This window comes from Lichtheimia ornata, assembly GCF_029851405.1.
Source record: "Lichtheimia ornata isolate CBS 291.66 chromosome Unknown scaffold00144, whole genome shotgun sequence".
Lineage (NCBI taxonomy): Eukaryota > Fungi > Mucoromycota > Mucoromycetes > Mucorales > Lichtheimiaceae > Lichtheimia > Lichtheimia ornata.
In genome coordinates, this window is record NW_026695463.1 from 17206 (window position 1) to 34849 (window position 17644).

The 17644-nt window shown below is 44.3% G+C and overlaps 3 protein-coding genes across 3 annotated transcripts; 1 reads left to right on the forward strand and 2 right to left on the reverse strand.

Annotated features, from left to right (window-relative positions):
• Positions 1–436: 436 nt before the first annotated feature.
• O0I10_012664 (uncharacterized protein) lies at positions 437–2409 on the forward strand (the record flags this gene model as incomplete). The annotated part of the gene is made up of 8 exons (XM_058492555.1): positions 437–543; positions 607–669; positions 733–906; positions 969–1060; positions 1153–1176; positions 1260–1362; positions 1431–1472; positions 1539–2409. 8 exons carry the CDS (start codon positions 437–439, stop codon positions 2407–2409), a joined length of 1476 nt encoding a protein of 491 aa, XP_058336685.1.
• Positions 2410–2678: 269 nt separating this feature from the next.
• On the reverse strand, positions 2679–9212 carry O0I10_012665 (uncharacterized protein; the record flags this gene model as incomplete). Its single annotated transcript, XM_058492556.1, has 15 exons — positions 2679–3429; positions 3488–5649; positions 5719–5899; positions 5963–6036; positions 6101–6264; positions 6338–6570; positions 6630–6760; positions 6828–6908; positions 6969–7147; positions 7206–7405; positions 7466–7590; positions 7654–7785; positions 7840–7980; positions 8046–8255; positions 8328–9212. 15 exons carry the CDS (start codon positions 9210–9212, stop codon positions 2679–2681), a joined length of 5649 nt encoding a protein of 1882 aa, XP_058336686.1.
• A 2236-nt stretch (positions 9213–11448) lies between these two features.
• On the reverse strand, positions 11449–15664 carry O0I10_012666 (sulfite reductase (NADPH) hemoprotein, beta-component; the record flags this gene model as incomplete). Its single annotated transcript, XM_058492557.1, has 2 exons — positions 11449–13728; positions 13802–15664. The coding sequence occupies 2 exons, from the start codon at positions 15662–15664 to the stop codon at positions 11449–11451; spliced, it is 4143 nt and encodes a 1380-aa protein (XP_058336687.1).
• Positions 15665–17644: the final 1980 nt, after the last annotated feature.

The following is a 17644-nucleotide window of genomic DNA, read 5'->3' on the forward strand; positions in this document are numbered from 1 at the left end:
GAATAAAGAACAAATTTGTTTGCTGCTTAGTTATGTATTTATCAGTGTGCCTTTGTGTGCGTCCCACTCTAAAGAGGTTTGCCGCTGACAAGGTGAATCTTACCATAAATCGTAGTGCCACATCATCCCCGACTCTCCCATCTTATTCCACCACCATCCAACTGCTTGCATTTGACATAAGCTTGGAAAATCACATGTTGATTGTAGCGGGTAAACCAAAAGTCCCCTAGCATTGCTTTAATCACTCGCTTGATATGTAAGTAGTAGTCGTAGTCGACATTAAGGAGAATTGCTTGCGAGCTTAACATCCATGCATGTACTAGTGACCAGCTCGGGGACATTTTACTTGCATACAGCAGGCGCAAATGTATGGAGTTAAATCGTTTCTTTCTACCATTCCTGCTTCTTCGCTTGTTCCTTTCTCCTTCTTCTCATGATGATGAAAGCAAGCACATCCCATGACAACAAGGAAAAGATTCCTATGGAAATCGAAACAAAATCCAACCCTGATAATAATGCTATTGTTGAGAAACGGCTGCTGAGGTATACTTACTATACATCCACCGCCGCTTGCAATCGCACAAATCATTGACCATTTTGCTTTAGAAAATTGGATTGGCGATTGATCCCTTTATTATCACTCATGTATCTTTTGGCTTTTCTCGACCGGTATGGATCATGTCAATGCTATCCTATATAGGCATAAATGAATGACACGAGCCCATTTTTTAGATCCAACATTGGCAACGCCAAGCTCGGTGGTTTGCAGCGAGATCTCGGTCTCAGTCACTTTGAATACCAATGGACATTGTCAATCTTCTTTTTTGGTTACATCTTTATGCAAGTCCCATCCAATATCGTGATGCGACGATGGCGACCTTCCACTTGGCTTGGTGTCTTGATGGGGTAAAAAAAAAGACCATCCACTCTACTTTTTTTCTGGATGCATAGTTAAAACATGTATGTAGGGCATGGGGAATCATTGCAACATGCATGGCTGCATGTCATGATTTTGCTGGAATCGTCGTGTGTCGTTTACTTTTGGGTGCATGTGAAGCAGGTAATAATAATACGACTAGTAATTTACTTGCAGTTGACATTCCATTTGACTGATCCAAAAACTTTCATGTGGGCCCTTTTCCCGGTTCCCAGGCTTTTTCCCAGGGGTCATTTACTGTATGTATGCATTCCAAGCTTCTAATTTACACAATAAGGAAATCACGACACGCCATTTACCGTTTTATCCCACCCATATGTAGTGCTTAGCATCTGGTATATGCGGAAAGAATATGCACGTCGTGCAGGGCTCTTTTTCTCCTTCTCTTCACTTGCAGGAGCCTTTGGTGGCCTCCTTGCATATGCGTAAGCAAAACAAGACTTTTACAAATTCATCACGTTTCCGTTCTTGGCTCACACACATGCAATAATAGTATCAGTCAAATACCCACAGACCGATTACATAGTTGGCAATGGTAAATCTGGTACATACATAGCCCCATAGTACACATACTAAGCTATGCACCCTACTATATACATAGGCTCTTTATTCTTGAAGGCATCCCATCCATTGTCCTTGCAGTATTCGCAGCATGGTATCTTCCTGACAAGGTGGAAAGTGCAAGATTTCTTACAGTGGAAGAAAGGACGCTTGAAAAGGAACGATTGGAGCAGGACGCAGGCGCTTCACAAGACCAAGTACCTTTTTCTTGGGCAGCAGCATTTTCCGTGTTTCGGGATTGGAAACTTTATGCATACATGGTGATTTACTTGTTGGGAACATGTGCTTTGCAAGGTGTGACGTTATTCTTGCCTTCCATAGTTGCTAATACAGGCACCATGTGGTCACATGCTCAAGCCCAAGCACTTACAACGCCGCCTTACGTATTGTCATTCGTTGGCACACTCTTGGTCAGCTACAGCTCGGATCGATTTTTTGATAGAGCCTACCACATGATGGCATGTAATCTTATTGGCATCATTGGTTTCCTGGTGCTTATCCTTCTTCCCCCTGAACAAGTAGCAGGCCAATATACAGGTGCATGCTTGGTTGTTATTGGTGTCTACTGCAATGTGCCACCCAAAGTATCATGGTTCAGCAACAATTTTGGTGGCGACACTCGCCGTGCTATTGCATCCGCCGTGATCGTCTCCTTTGGTATGGCTGGTGGTGCCCTCGGCGGCCAAATCTATTATGATCCACCTAATTATACCCATGGTAACACCATCGCACTCGCTTGTCTTGCTGCCCAAACTGTCATTGTGTTCACGTTACGCACTATGCTCGCTCGAGAAAATCGTCGCAGGGACAAGATTGCCAATAATGCCCATGCTAGGGATCTTGAGTTGCTACGTTACGGTGGACCTGCTATGGCAGGAGATAGACATCCAGATTATCGTTATGTGTTATAAGCAGACCTTTTGTATAGTACCAACACTATTATCTAAATATAAACACATGCATACATACCATTTGATACGCTTTCAGGCACAATTGTACAGTTGAATTTTCGCGCTTTATGTATAAAATGTATCCGATTGTAGCAGCAGCAGCAGCAGCAGATAGTGAGGGGCAAAATACTGTAAAGGGAAGAATGAAAGGTAAAAAAAAGAAAAAGAGAAACAGGGGAAAAAAGGGGAGGGAGAAAGTAAAGCGAGTCTATAATACACAAAGAAAATCATCAAAAGTTGCCAGATGGGACCATGGGCGTATCTTCACCTTCTTCTTCAGAATCAGTCATGTCATCATCCGATGAGTTATTATCCCCTGTTGCGGCTGTAGCAGCAGTAGCAGCAATAGTGGGCACCTCTTGTGCATGACTTGATTCATTGGATGGTTCGGGTGGTGGTGGAACAGCGCCAGCGCTTGCAGTCGTATTGGGTTCACTAGGTACCTCTTCCTCCTCCTCCGCATCCTCCTCATGTTGATTCTTGAAACGCTTGTTCATTCTTTGCGAAGCTTCCTCAAGCATCGTATCGGTATCTTCACCACTGTCACTGTATCCGCCATAAACAGGTGAAGACATGGGTGCTTCATCATAATCACCATCCTTCCCTTCCTCATTGTTGGCTGTATTTCCTTTTGTGGCATCGTTATTGGATCCTTGCTTCTTGTCTTGTTTGGAAGAATCGGGATTTTTCCGTTTTCGGCTAGAGGCAGGTCGTTTGGGTGGTGGTTTGGGTCGTAACACTTGCTCACACAAGGCATCAATACGTCGTGCAACAACCAAATCACGAGGCCAAGCCAATTTTTCAATCACAGTAGGTGCACCTTCTCCCTCAGGGTCCTCAATGGATTCTTCCTCTACCACACGCTGCTTGATCTCGAAAAATGGAAGTTCTGGATCATTGAGCAAAAGATCATTGCGACCAATACCATGCTTGCAGATGCCTTGCAAAAGACCCTTGTCATGTAAAGGCACTTGCCACCATCTAAAACGGCAAAATAGGTTAGATGTATTCATTCCATCAATTGCATGTTGTTACTTACCCAGGCAATCCTGATGTCTTTCGTCCTTTCTCCAACAATGAGTCCAGCTCAGGGTTTACCATCACTTGTTCACGGATCGTCTTCATTTGCTCAATACGTTTAAGAGCACGTCGAGCCTTATCATATGGCACAAGGTCCAAATCGACATCCACATCGCCATCACCGTTATAGTCATGATCACCGGAATCATCATTTGCTGCTGGAGAATGAGCATTGGAAGTGTCAGCAGCAGCTGCAGCGGCATCAGGATTGGCAAGTGATTGTGAAGTGGAGCCATCCGCATTCTCACCATCGCCATTTGTAGATGTGGGTGCTTCGGCATCGTCACCTTGTTGCTTTGGTTTCTTATCATCATCCTCTTGCTTGTGATGCTTGAGCACTTCTTTGCATGATGCAATGAACTTTGTCAAATACAAGTCGAGTGATTCATCGGTCTTCTTTTCCAAGCCTGCAAGTTCCTTGAATCGACCCCATCTCACATCAGCCTCATCAGGCACCGTTTCTGTACCGAACGATAAGATGGTCTTTAAAAAGTCAGCTCGATTCTTTTTGGACCATCGGTTGGCAGCTTCTTGTTGCTTGGCTCTCAAACGTTGTTGTTGACGAGATTCACGTTCACGCATTCTTGATTTGCGATCACGTTCCTTCTTTGCTTCCTTCTCATGCAACTTGCGCTTTCGAACATCATTGGCTTTTTCACGCAAGAAGGCTGCAATGATACGGCGGAGTCGCATGCCAATATCAGCCTTGGATGGCCATACATAAACTTGCTCATCATCACCATCGGCTGGTTTGTAATCCTTGTCGTCATCGTCAACTTCAGGTGTGTCTTCCTTTTTGCCATTCGATGCTGGTGGACCGTCATCATCCTCCAATGCACCGGCACGACTATCATCATACTTTCTTCCATAAAAGCAAAACTCCTGGTCATTGCGCATTGCCAAATATTGCTGATAGCCATGCTTGCAGATACCCAACAACAAAGCACGGTCTTCATCAGCACCCCACCATGGTGCAGGAATAGAACCGGTAACCTTGGGGATCTCAAGCTTCTTTGCATCCTCCCAACGCTTAGGCATAATCTTGTCACGGATCAAGTATAACATTTGGATACGTAACAAGAAATTGCGTCCCTTTCGCTCAATGTGCTCGATATAGTCGGCAGGTGCTTCCAATAGGAATGATCTGAATTCAGCAATTTGCTTCTTGTTGGCATTCGAATAGGGCACGGTTCGATCACCACGTGGCTCGTCACGGCAATCGGATTCAAGAATGTATTCGATATCATCGACAAGTTTGCGATCTTCATCATTGTTGCGCTCGATTGTAGGAACCACCTTGCGCATAAGGGCTCGCGTAACAGCCTTGAGATCCTTTTCAGATCGACGAGGGAAGTGTGGCTTCATCAAATCCCAACGACCATAGCCATAAATCATAAGCTTGCGTTCGTACTTTGTCTTTTCTGATAAGCTCCATAAGCGCATTTGATCACGTCGACGACTGCTTCCACGTTCAGGTTCTTCCTCATAGGCATCCGAATCATCAGCATTGTCGTTCGAAGAATAGGATCCATCAGCAGGACGGCTACCAAAGCGTTGTACGGCACGACGACGACGAGGTTCATACACGATGAGGTTGTTTTCATCCACTTCTTCAGTAGCATCAATATTGGCCTTGGCTGCCCATTTCTCCCAAAAGTCAGGGTCATCGATCTCAACACCCATGTTGTCTTCACCAGCAGAGAAGGTAGCCTTGGAGAAAACGGATCCCTTTTCATTGCCTTCGTGACGAATGACACGTGTACGACGCTCAAGAATCTGGTCAATGTCTTCCTCACAGAATTGGGTACTTGCTTCCTCATCCAACACGGCACCATAAGCACCCTTCTTTAGCAAGTCTTCAATCTCCTTCTTGGTGAGCTCGTGTTTGCCGTTTGCTCCTCCTTCATCTTGAACGGTGTTTCCAGAACGTTGCATCACAGCCTTATCCAAACCAAGCTTGATACCAGCGCGATCAAACATATCCTTTTCATAGGTGTTGCGACAAATCAAACGATAGATTTGGACCGGCTTAGTTTGACCAATACGATGACAACGGGCTTGGGCTTGCAAATCGTTTTGTGGATTCCAATCGCTGTCAAAGATAATACATGTATCGGCAGCCTATAGAAGCGCTATTTAGTTGCTTGCTCATCTCATCCCCCATGTCCAATGCAAATAAAAGATATTTACCGTCAAATTGATACCAACACCACCTGCTCTGGTACAAAGCAAAAAGACAAAAGATTCTTCAATAGGAAGTGTTGTGAAACGATCAATAGCAGCTTGACGTTGATCACCAGGAATACTGCCATCAATACGCTCGTATGCATAGCTTCGTCCACGCAAATAATCGGCCAAGATATCCAAGCAGCTATATGGAATAACGCACATGAGCATCTTCCATCATCCTATGTGATAGTTGTGTTGCTTTTACCTTGTGAATTGGGAGAAAATCAACACCTTGTGGTTGCCAGTGATCAATTTGCGTAAAAGCTTGTCAATCAAGACCTGTTTATGGATCATGCTCATGTTAGATCCCTACATTACAAGAATACGAAAGCATACTACTTACCAATTTACCCGAGGATTGAACCAAACAATTGAATTGTTCACGAGGACCATCAGCGTGGCATTCGGAAAGAATCACTTCCTCTGCACCTTCAAGAAGATAGGGATGGATACAGCACTTGCGAAGCTGCATCATGATATTTCGAAGCTGAGGCATCTCCTTGTTGGCTAAAAGTCATTTACATGTTAACATTGGGAGATTCAAAATAGCTAACCCCCCTTGCCCAAGCCATTTACTTACTCTTGGATCCCTTTTTGAGGAAGCTGAAGTTCTTTTCAAGGATGGCACGATACCATTTCTTTTGTGGTGTGGTCAACTCGACTTCAATGACGGTTTCTTCCTTGATGGGAATTGTCTTTTCAACATCTTCCTTGAAACGACGCAACATGATAGGTTTCAAAAGAGCTTGAAGTTTCTCGACTTGGGCTGCTGTCTGCAAGGTGCCGAATTCTGCAAAGAATAACTTCTCATCACTATAGCACAATGTGGTAAGTAATTTCATCCACATACAACCATAGCAATGGATACATACTTGAAGATTTCGGGTTGCATAAAGTTCAACAAGCTGTATAATTCGTCAAGGTTGTTTTGCAAAGGAGTGCCAGTCAATAGAAGCTTGTGCTCAATGTAAAAGGTCTTTAAGATCTCAAGCACCTTGGATTGCTATTCAAATCAAAGTATAAGTTGAACCTTTCCAAATACTTCATCCATTGCCGCAACAGCAACGTACCTTATTCTTCAATCTGTGAGCTTCATCAAAGACACCATTCTTCCATTGGATTTCACGCAAAATATGTGCACTAGCAGATGCCTAAATATGGGATTAGTATCCAAATGGCACACACACACATGCATTGCATGTTGTACTAACCATCTCATAAGTTGTGATGAGCACGTCAAACTTGTATCGGTTAGGGATGGTATTTCCTTGCATGTCCTTGTAATGGAATTCGGTTTCCACAATCAAGTTGCGTGCTTGGTTGCTGCCACGGAAATCAATCACGTTCAAATCCGTCCAAGCATTGAAAGCACGAATCCAGTGAGGAATAGCTATTGGCAATCATGATTAGGAAACATGTAAAGATCAAAAGCTAGGAGAGACACCTACTTGACAAGGGTGCCACAATTAAAAATGGACCACGGATGCAGAGATTATGATAAATGTCGTTCAACAGGGCCACGGATTGCACGGTCTTGCCCAAACCCATTTCATCAGCAAGAATACAAGAGCGATAGTTGTAATAACAAAATCGGAGCCAATTGAGACCTTCAAGCTGATATGATCTAAGCTCATTGCCAAAACGATACCTAGGTGCACAAGGATTAGGATATATATAGATCCATTTAAATCATGTGAGTTTGACTTACATGGGAGAGCGATCATAGTGGGTAAAAGGTGTCACCATGGGAATAGGTCGTGGTGGAGGATTGACAAGCTTGTGTTGTGGAATTTGACGTCGTGCGTGGAATTCATCAATCTTGACCGCATCGATCTATGCAACAAGAAAATTAGCTCGAATACATCATAAACCCGTTCCATCCATCTATCTACCAACCTGACGAAGATCATCTTCGGTTTCCCATGTACTTGAATCATAAAACAGGCCATTCCACTTTACCAAAAAGTAGATCTTGTTCTCATCGGTGAGAGGATCGGTCAATTCACCTTCGTCAATCACACGATCCACCTATACCCACGTGTAAGTATTACTTTTCTTTGTGTATACCAAAAACACACAAACCTTTAGGTAATCACGGAAATCTTCACCTCGTTGACCATCTTCATGCCACTTTTTCAAAAACTTCTTGACACGATGCTTGCCCAAATGCTCTCCTTCAATTTGTTCAAGAGGTACCCATTCGATATGATGATAACTCATATTCTATATGAGAAAGAGACATAGATTAGGGATCCAAGATCATCATTCATGTTTCATTTCCTCCTTACCTTGTACTTGACAAGCAATTCTTCTTCTTGTGTCTCATCATTGGTTCGATAATCAAGAATCTTTTCGAAAACCTTGGTGCCAATGGGGATAAAAACGGTTTCTTCAGGTTCTGGCATGGCCTGAGCCTTGTTCTTTTTCTTCTTGGAACCATAATCATCACCATCCTCAAAATCACTATCATCGCCTTGATCCATCTCTTCGAGGAAAGACTAATTTCATTTATGTGTGAGTGTGAGATACAATGTATGATTTAAGTGAATGGGGTGGGGGGGGGAACTTACCAAGTCTTCTTCATCTTCAGATGATTCCTCATAAGTGACCTTTTTCTTTGTGTTGCGAGCGGCACGTCGAGGGCGAGGAGGTGCTTGTGGCTGTGGTGGCTGTTGATGTGGCTGTTGGTGATGGTGTTGCTGCATCTGGATCTGGATCTGGTGTTGATATTGTTGTGGCGTAGGTGGTCTAGCGTGCATGAACTGATGTTGCTGCTGCTGTTGATGGTACATTTGTTGCTGCATTTGTTGTTGTTGATATGGGTTTATGGGGCTTGAAGCAGCTACAGCCTGCATTGGATAACCATTAGGTGACCTGGAGAAGGTGTTGATGAATTGAGGATTAGGCATTGGACGCATGCCTTGTTGATGCATTGCCTGTTGAGGGTGTTGCTGCATAAAAGCTGCTGGATTATTATACATCATGCCAGGATGAGGTGGTGGAGGTGCATTTGGATTCATGACGGGTTGTTGTTGTTGCTGCTGCTGTGGTGGTGGAGGGCGTTGAAAAGGGATTTGACCTGGAGGAAAACGCATGTTTTGATTTGGTGGAAAATGCATTCCTTGAGCAGCTGCAAAATTCATCTGCTGCTGATGATGATGATGATGCTGCTGCTGCTGCTGTTGCTGTGGAGATGGTTGTTGTTGTTGCTGCTGCTGTTGTTGTGGTGTAAATTGCGGTGGATACATTTGAACAGGGAAACCTGCTGATGGGGAGAAGGCTGCTGCTTGAGGTGTATTGTGCATGTTGGCAAGACCAGGATGCATTGGTTGTTGAGAGGGCGGAGTGGCATGTGGAGAAAAGTGTTGTTGTTGTTGTTGTTGCTCCTGTTCTGGTGTCATTTGGTAACCAGGAGATGCCATATAATTCTGGAACATATCTTGAGGATGCGTCATTTTGATGAAGGAGGGAGGATGCTCTCGAGAACGTATAGTCCGACCAGTACCGCTATTCCTCTATAATACAAAAGAGTGAGAGAGAGAGTGCGTGTGTGAGTATCTCGTCATCATCAACAACATCATATCCCATTCATCCACCCCCAACCAACTCCTCCTCTTCCTCTCTTTTGCATGTTGCACACTGCAACTGTGCCACCCATTTCTCTCAACTCGTCGTTCCATATAACAACCAAAGTGATAAAAAAGCCGTTGTCATCTCTTGTCGTCTCCTTCATTGTGGTCATTTGCTCATGGCTCTTGGTGTCACCAGCTGGCTGCTGTGCCTGAAGCTTCCTTTGGACGATGGGGCGGACTGGACGACAATCGACTACTGACGGCCAGGTTGTGTTCGGCATGGACCCATCTCTCACTCCTCCATGGCCCACCTCCCCCACTCTCTCCCATTCTCTCCATCATGGTGTACCCTGTTGATTGACTCCGAAAGACGTACCGATCAAAAGGCAACTGAGTAGGTGCGATTATGACAAAGACTCCGTTTCTATGAGCTGATCGTGAAAGAGCAAACGAGAAGGCTCCAAACAGTGCAAACCACCTCTGTGTCGACTAAACAAGAAAAAAAGAGAGGTAGGAAAGCAAAATGTTTTTCTCTCTCCCTCTATCAAATTCAATTTTTCTTGTTCAGCGTTTCGCAACCAAAATCTGGTGGGCGCACTTTAACGGAGATTGCCACACACAACACACCCACACACACGACACGCACGCACGCATGCCTGCCTGCCTGCCTGCCTGGATATCTAACACACAATCAATCCAATTCATTCATTCATTCATTCAACTATTTTTATTTCTCTTTGTTCAAAAGGTAAGATCCACCCCTCCATCTCATTCAAAGGATATCATCAATGGGGATGATTATAAGAGAGTGAGAGTGAAGATTAGCCTAACTGATATTGTGTCGACTCTAATATTCCATTCATACTTTGTAAGCAAAACTCCTTTTCCCCCCCATCCATTCCCTTTCCCCCATCTAAATGATTTACAATAATACATAAAAGAGATTTCTAAACGAGTCATTTGAATGCATATTGGAAACGTGATGTTTTTATTGTGGCCAATACTTTGCATATAAACACACGACTGCTACTCTACTGGGTGCTGTGGAGAAAGAAGGGGGGGAGAGTCCAAGGCAACAACGCACAGCTTTGGGGATACATGTATCCATATAAGGTTAGATCGGCTGTTTAAGATAGCCCTACTTGTTTACGTATGTGCCTGCTGCTGCTGCTGATGGTGATCATCTCACACAAGCCCACCTGAAAGAAAACCAACCACAGCATCAGCCTTGTGTTCCCAAACTTTCTTACCCGCCATTTTAGAAAATAGCCCATGCTTGAATTGGTGCGGTCTCATCCTTGGTCCTTGAAACCACGTCCAGTATATTAAAGGTTCTATTTCAAACGCTTCCATAAAAGAATGAACCAATAGCAACAAATTCAATCAACGCAACCCATTGTATGTACTACTCGCTGTTGGTGGTAGCTCGTGACAAAAAGGCATTCAAATGTTAATCCACGCCACACACGCTTACTCCTACCAAAAGTATCATTATCCGATTACATTGGCTTTTACGGTATGAAGCCATGTCCATGGTTACCACAGTAGCGACCAAGAAACAAAGAGCTGAGAATTTTCTTTAATATACATCCCCACCGCCATAGCCTTCATTGAGAGTTTTCACGTGACACTAGAGAATAAAAAAATATACCTTGCAGCCATCATTTACACCCACTTTGGTGGCATTGGAGGTATGGTTTTATGATATCGAAAGAGAAAAAGGATCATAGCAACATGCATCATAATGCTTTGGTTGCTACGTTGGTGGCACCAGCTATACACAAACACAAAAGCAGATTGACAGCTGTTGACAACACCTTTGTGGTTACATGCTATGAGCATAGCAACGTCACAGCAACATCAAATCGTCATACCGTAATAATATCTTACTTGAATGCAAACAGCCCTGTGGTGCACTTTAACAAAGATCATATACTTATCCATGCACTTGTATCACCCCGCTCCAGTTACTCATCCCACATGGCAATAATAAAACATATACATGTGTACAACAATAACTCAAATGCTATTAACAAGTTGATCAGGGATACTAATAAGAGATAATATGGGTTGTGCGGATGTCTTTTGGGGGTTGTGGGAAGGAAATGGGAATGCTAAATTATTGATCGTGGAAGTCTCTACCATACAATGTTGGCTTCACATAGCCAGCTCGGATGACCCAGTCGCCAAATGCTTCACCGGAATTCCTTTCAGTGGCATATCGCTTGATCATGGGCTTGACTTCTTCAAGAATCTCTTCCTCATTCAAGGATTCCTTGTATACCTTGTTGAGACGTTCACCCTTGTGACCACCACCAAGCAAGAGATTGTATCGACCCATGGACTTGCCAACGAACGCCAATTCAGCCAAGTAGGGACGAGCACAGCCGTTGGGACAACCCGTCATACGGATGGTGATGGCATCATCACGAAGACCAGCTTCAATCATACTATCTTCAAGCAAACCAACGAGCTTGGGAAGGTATCTTTCTGATTCAGCCATAGCAAGACCACAAGTAGGAAGAGCAACACAAGCCATAGCATTCAAACGCAAACCAGTGAATTGGATATTGTCCATCTTGTACTTGGCAAGGTGAGCCTTGGTCTTTTCGAGGTCAGCTTCAGGGACATTGGCAATAAGCAAATGTTGGTTGGGAGTAAGGCGGAATTCACCCTTGTGCCATTTGGCCAATTCGCGCAAACCGGTCTTGACAGGGAAATCGGGCCAATCCTTCACCTTGCCATTCTCGATAAACATGCCAAAGTGCCACTTGTCACCAACACCCTTGATCCAGCCATAGCGATCAGCATTGTCACGGAACTCGAAGGGACGCTCAGGCTCAAAAGTGACACCACTACGCTTCTCAACTTCGCCCTTGAACCAATCCAAGCCATAATCATCGATGGTGTATTTGAGACGAGCATGCTTACGGTTGGTACGGCAACCATGATCACGTTGAGTAGTCATCACAGCTTCAGCAACGGCAAATGCATCTTCGGGCTTAACGAAACCAAGCATCGAGGCAGGACGAGGATAGGTCTTTTTGTTGCTGTGTGTTGTACCCATACCACCACCAACAGTGATGTTGTAACCAACCACCTTCTTGTCCTCAACAATAGCCACAAAACCGAGATCGTGAGCATAGATATCCACATCGTTGTTGGGAGGAACAGCAATGACAATCTTGAACTTGCGAGGCAAATAAGTAGGACCATAAAGGGGCTCAAAGTCTTGAACAGCATTGCCAGCCACAGGTTCATCAGCAAGCCAAATCTCGTGATAAGCATTGGTCTTGGGAGCCAAACGAGGCATCAAATCATCGGCAAACTTTTGAACTTGCTCATGGATTTCAGGGATCTCAGTGACAGGAGTAACCATGATGTTACGGTTGACATCACCACAAGCAGCCAAAGTGCTGAGCAAAGAGTGGTTGATACCACGGATGGTTGAACGAAGGTTGCGCTTCAAGATACCATGCAATTGGAAAGCTTGACGAGTGGTCAACTTGATAGCACCATTGGCATATTGATCGGCAAGCTCATCCATCACCAACCATTGATCGGAAGTAGCAACACCACCAGGCATACGAACACGAATCATGAAGCTGTAAGCCTTCTCCAAACCTTGCTTCTTGCGCTCCTCACGAATGTCACGATCATCTTGGCCATAAGAACCATGGAACTTGAGAAGCTTGCCATTGATTTCGGAAATAGCACCCGTTGACTCATCCTTGAGATCCTCAGCGATAGTACCACGCAAGTAGTTGGAGTCGATCTTCATTTGGTCATCCGTAAGCTTGGGCTCATCATCCTCAGCACCCACATCCTTGACACCAAGGGATTTCCAGAACTCGGGTTGCCATGCTTGGAAACCAGTTTCATAACCATCAGCATCTTGATCATCACCCAATCCAAGTTCAACAAGGCGGTTGGCACCCAACAATTCAAGCTTGGCATCAAATTGCTTGCCAGGACGGTTGTAGAAAATGGCATCCTCTTCACGGGGCCAATAGTGGCTGTCACCAAGACCGAACACAGCAAAGTTGAGATCACCCAAGTTGATATCGCCAACATTCAAGCCGTTCAATGCCTTCCAGAATTCACGAGCGTTGGATGGCATCTCACCTTGACCTGCAGTAGAGCAAATAATAGCAACATTGGTCTCGCCAGCCAAGTCTTGAATGTCTCCATAATCATCCATAGCCATCAACTTGGTCTTAAGACCACGAGACTTGCCACGAGTAGCAATCTTCTTTGCAAGACCTTCAGCATTGCCATTGTCGGAACCAAAGAGAACAAGAAGAGGAGGACCATTGGCATTGCCAGAAAGACCAGCCAACAACTTTGCATAATCATCACGTGCCTTTGCCTTCAATGCATCATGGCGCTTCTTGACATCCTGTTAAAAATAAATAAATATGAGTGATCATGTCATTCCACCACATAAATGTATATGTATTGAATTTACTTACCGATTCCAAAGAGCTTACAAGAGCATTGGCAATATCAGGATTTTGAGCAACCAATTGAGTAAGATGATTTTCACGCTTGAGGAAATCTTCAAGATCCTTCTTGATACGTTGAGAATCCAAAGTGAAAGGCTCCTTGTTTTCAGCTTCAAGAGCGGGATTCCAACGGTAGAGTGGCCAAGAACCATTATCAACGGACACCTTGGTTTCCTTGAGAGTCTCCAACGAGCTGCGTTCTTCGGCCTTTGGCAAATAGGCAATGACAATGGAAGGACCCTTGTAGGCATCAGCCTCAAGCAAAGCATGCAAGACACCAGTGTAGGAAGAATAGATAGCCACCGAAGCAACATACACCGAGCCAAAGTTCATAGCATACAAGCCAATATCCTTCTTGCGGTTCTCCTTTTCAACAGGTGACGAATAAGGAGTGGTATCCACAATCAACATGTTAACATTCTCGCCTGAAGTGATAACATGATGAACACCCGATTGACCCAAATCATAAGCCCAAGAATCGGAACCGATCAACCAATTGGATTTGGCCTTGAGAAGATCCTTTTGTGCCAACAAAGCCTTGGCCTTGTCATCACCCTCCAAAGCCTGTACAGCAGCAACAGCAGCGGCATCCACTTGTTCAGGCTGGTGCTTGTTGGACTTGGCGAGCAATAACCATTGGGACAAGGACTTTTGAGCATCCACGGTAAGAGAAGTGTCCTTGACAGCCTTTTCCACAGCATCAATGAAACGAGCACGTTCTTGGATCTTGTTGATCAACTTGCCGAAACCATATTCGGGAGTAGCCGTTTCGGGCTTGGAAGCATCAGGAGACCAAATCGAGGCACTGTTGACAGCATTGGCAATCTCAAGACGATCTTGGAATACTTGGTCGAGCATCTTGATATAAGGTGTCTCCACGGGTTCTTGTGCATTGGCAGAGGTCTTTGAAGCAGCAGCAGCAGCAGCAGGTTCACCAACAACAAAACGACGTTCCACTTGAGCCTTGTTGAGTTGATCCAATACGGCATCCACAGCAGCTTCATTGACAAGAGAAGCGTATTGAGCACTCACAATGTCCACCTCTTCATCACCTGCCACTTGGTATGCAGCAGCCACTTCCAAAAACACAGGGTTCCACGAAGCAGTGAAATCCTGGGGTTCCAACACAGCGATGCGCTTGACCGATTTGGGAATTTGACTGAATAATTCGGATGCAGAGAAAGGACGATACACACGAATCTTGAGGACGCCCACCTTGGCAGCACCATTCTTTTTGATACGTTGCTCAACAGCATCAGCAGCTGCACCCATGGATACAACCACATGTTCAGCATCAGCATCTCCCACATAAGAAAACGCAGCGTATTCTCGACCCGTTGTTGAAGCAAACGAAGCAAACACCTCCTTCAATGAAGCAAACACATCCAATGCATCCTCAGGCTTGCTTGACTTGTATCGAAGATAGGCTGTTTGTGCTGCTGATTGTGGTTGTTGTTGTTGTTCCTGCTGTGTCTTGAGAGCCTCCAATTCCTCATCGGTGACAAGCTTGCGTACAATGGTATTGTCAGCTTCAATGGAAGAGCCGGTGGTGTCGTGGAAATGAAGGAATGGTGTGCGTGTCTTGATGGCTGCAACGGTAGCAATGGTGGCGAGATCGCGTGCTTCTTGGTCAGTGGTGGAACACAACAAAGCAAGACCACTTTGGCTCACAGCCATCACTTGGGCAATAGCGTCGGAGGATTGATGGCCTGCAGAGACATTCACCACTGCTGGAGTACGGCTACTTGCAAGTTGAAAGAGCTGTGGCACGGCTGCAATAAGGGAAGAAGCTGAAAGGTGTCGGACGTCGACGTGTTGGGTAGATGCCATGATGTGTTGTATATGCAGATATAATACAGCAGCAAAGGTAGAGAAATATAAACAATGAAGAGAAGATGGAAATAAAGAGGAGGGGGTTTTGCTGTCAAAAAAGGCTGATGATGATCCGTCCGAGCCTTTCTTTCACGAAAGAGAATGTGATGCAAAAGTTTGGCAGACCACCTTTTGTTACAAAAAACACACAAAAAAAAAGTCCGGGTCCGCTTGAAACGATCTCATATGCGAGATCAAGCACACAATTTCCCATTACTTTCATTGGTCATCCTCACTCTAGCGGATTCACAATCCTTACCCAAGATCATCAATAGAGATGATGTGCACTTTATCCATCCAACCAACCATCCTTGCAGGAATCATCATCATACAACCTGGTTGCCATAGTCACGGTTGCTATTCAACATTGAAGCCTTTTCTATTTCTTCATCCTCGATAGAATAACATGATCATCGTCATCTTTTCCCATTATGCTCATACAATAAAGCCATACCATCACCTTGTTGTCAATGTTATTCATCTCTTTTTTGTGCGACCATGTTTAATAATCAAACTTGCCCTTTCAACCCCACATTGATTGGTTGAATACGCTGAGCAACCTAGCACATGGCACAGTAAGAATCGGTATACAACATGTTACTTTATCTTTCACTGACACCCTATTGTACATCTAATGGATCGCTGCTGCATGATTACTATATTCATCTTTATAGCGTAGAGATACGTAGTATATGACGCAATGATCGTAATGTTACGCCATGCACACGTTGCTTGTTTGGTTGTCACATGACTTGTTCAAAGGACTCTTTACTCTAGCCGATATCTTACTCAAGACATCTAAAAGGCTCAGGCCAATCGGCGTTCTTCCAAATGAGCAAATACCCGCAAGTGGCAACGTTGGCCTATCATTTTGTATCACGCCATTCATCTTGGCCCGCTCGCAAGAGCCTCTTGTGTTACATACCCAACGCTCTGGATGTCCTGGTATATTTGCATGACACAAGATCATTCCCGATGTGGATCTGCGAATGGCATCATGAATGTATACACCGACTTTATGATCCATAGCCTGGCATGTGGATTGAAATGTATTACAACACAACCAAATTGCGATAGCTCTTAGAAATGTTGCGTTTATAGGCACGCGCAGCCAAGTACAAATCATAAGAAGATATACCTACAAGGTGAGCACAGCATGATAAGATACATGTTGTCATCTCTCGAAATGAAGCGAGATTTTTATGCAACATTTCCCGTCCCACAAGAACGTCCACGCACCTCCAGTCATTCATGGTCGATCATTGTCCACGTTCAGGTTCGTATCACTGTAGGCTTAATCAACCTGGCACAATACGTATTCATTCATGCTAGGATAAATCTTTTGTCCCGATATGGTATTACCTTGGATATCCAAAGCTGAGATCTTGTTGACAGCGTGTGTTTTTCAATCCATGAATTATGTACTACTAGCGATCTTCGTCACTGTATCGAAACCTGCATACATTATTGCCAAAACCTTACAATGATCATGAATCCATCCAATGCAATCATCCGAGACTTCCAATCCCAATCTTTATTAGTAACGTGATGATGGATGGACGTTTCCATTGTTCTTGTTGCGGTATACAATCCTCCAACGTATACCTTTGAATCCTTGATCCTAAATATACAAAGTCTACATGCACACGACATCATGGTACTTTTCCCTTGTTCGTAAAGCGCAAATTAGAAGAATAGCTAATGGTATATCGAAAGGAGGGCAATTGGTCAACATTTACATAAAAAGAACGATCCTCAGCAATAATAATCATGCATCATAGACATTTCGTAACACGCGTTGTAGTAAAAGCAGAGGACAAAGATATGATAACCCAATACCAGAATCACATGTACCATGAAAATGTTGTATAAAAGACCTTCATTTTACGTATATCATCAATGGGGTAAAGGGGTTCAGCTGGTATTGTAGAGGGTGGG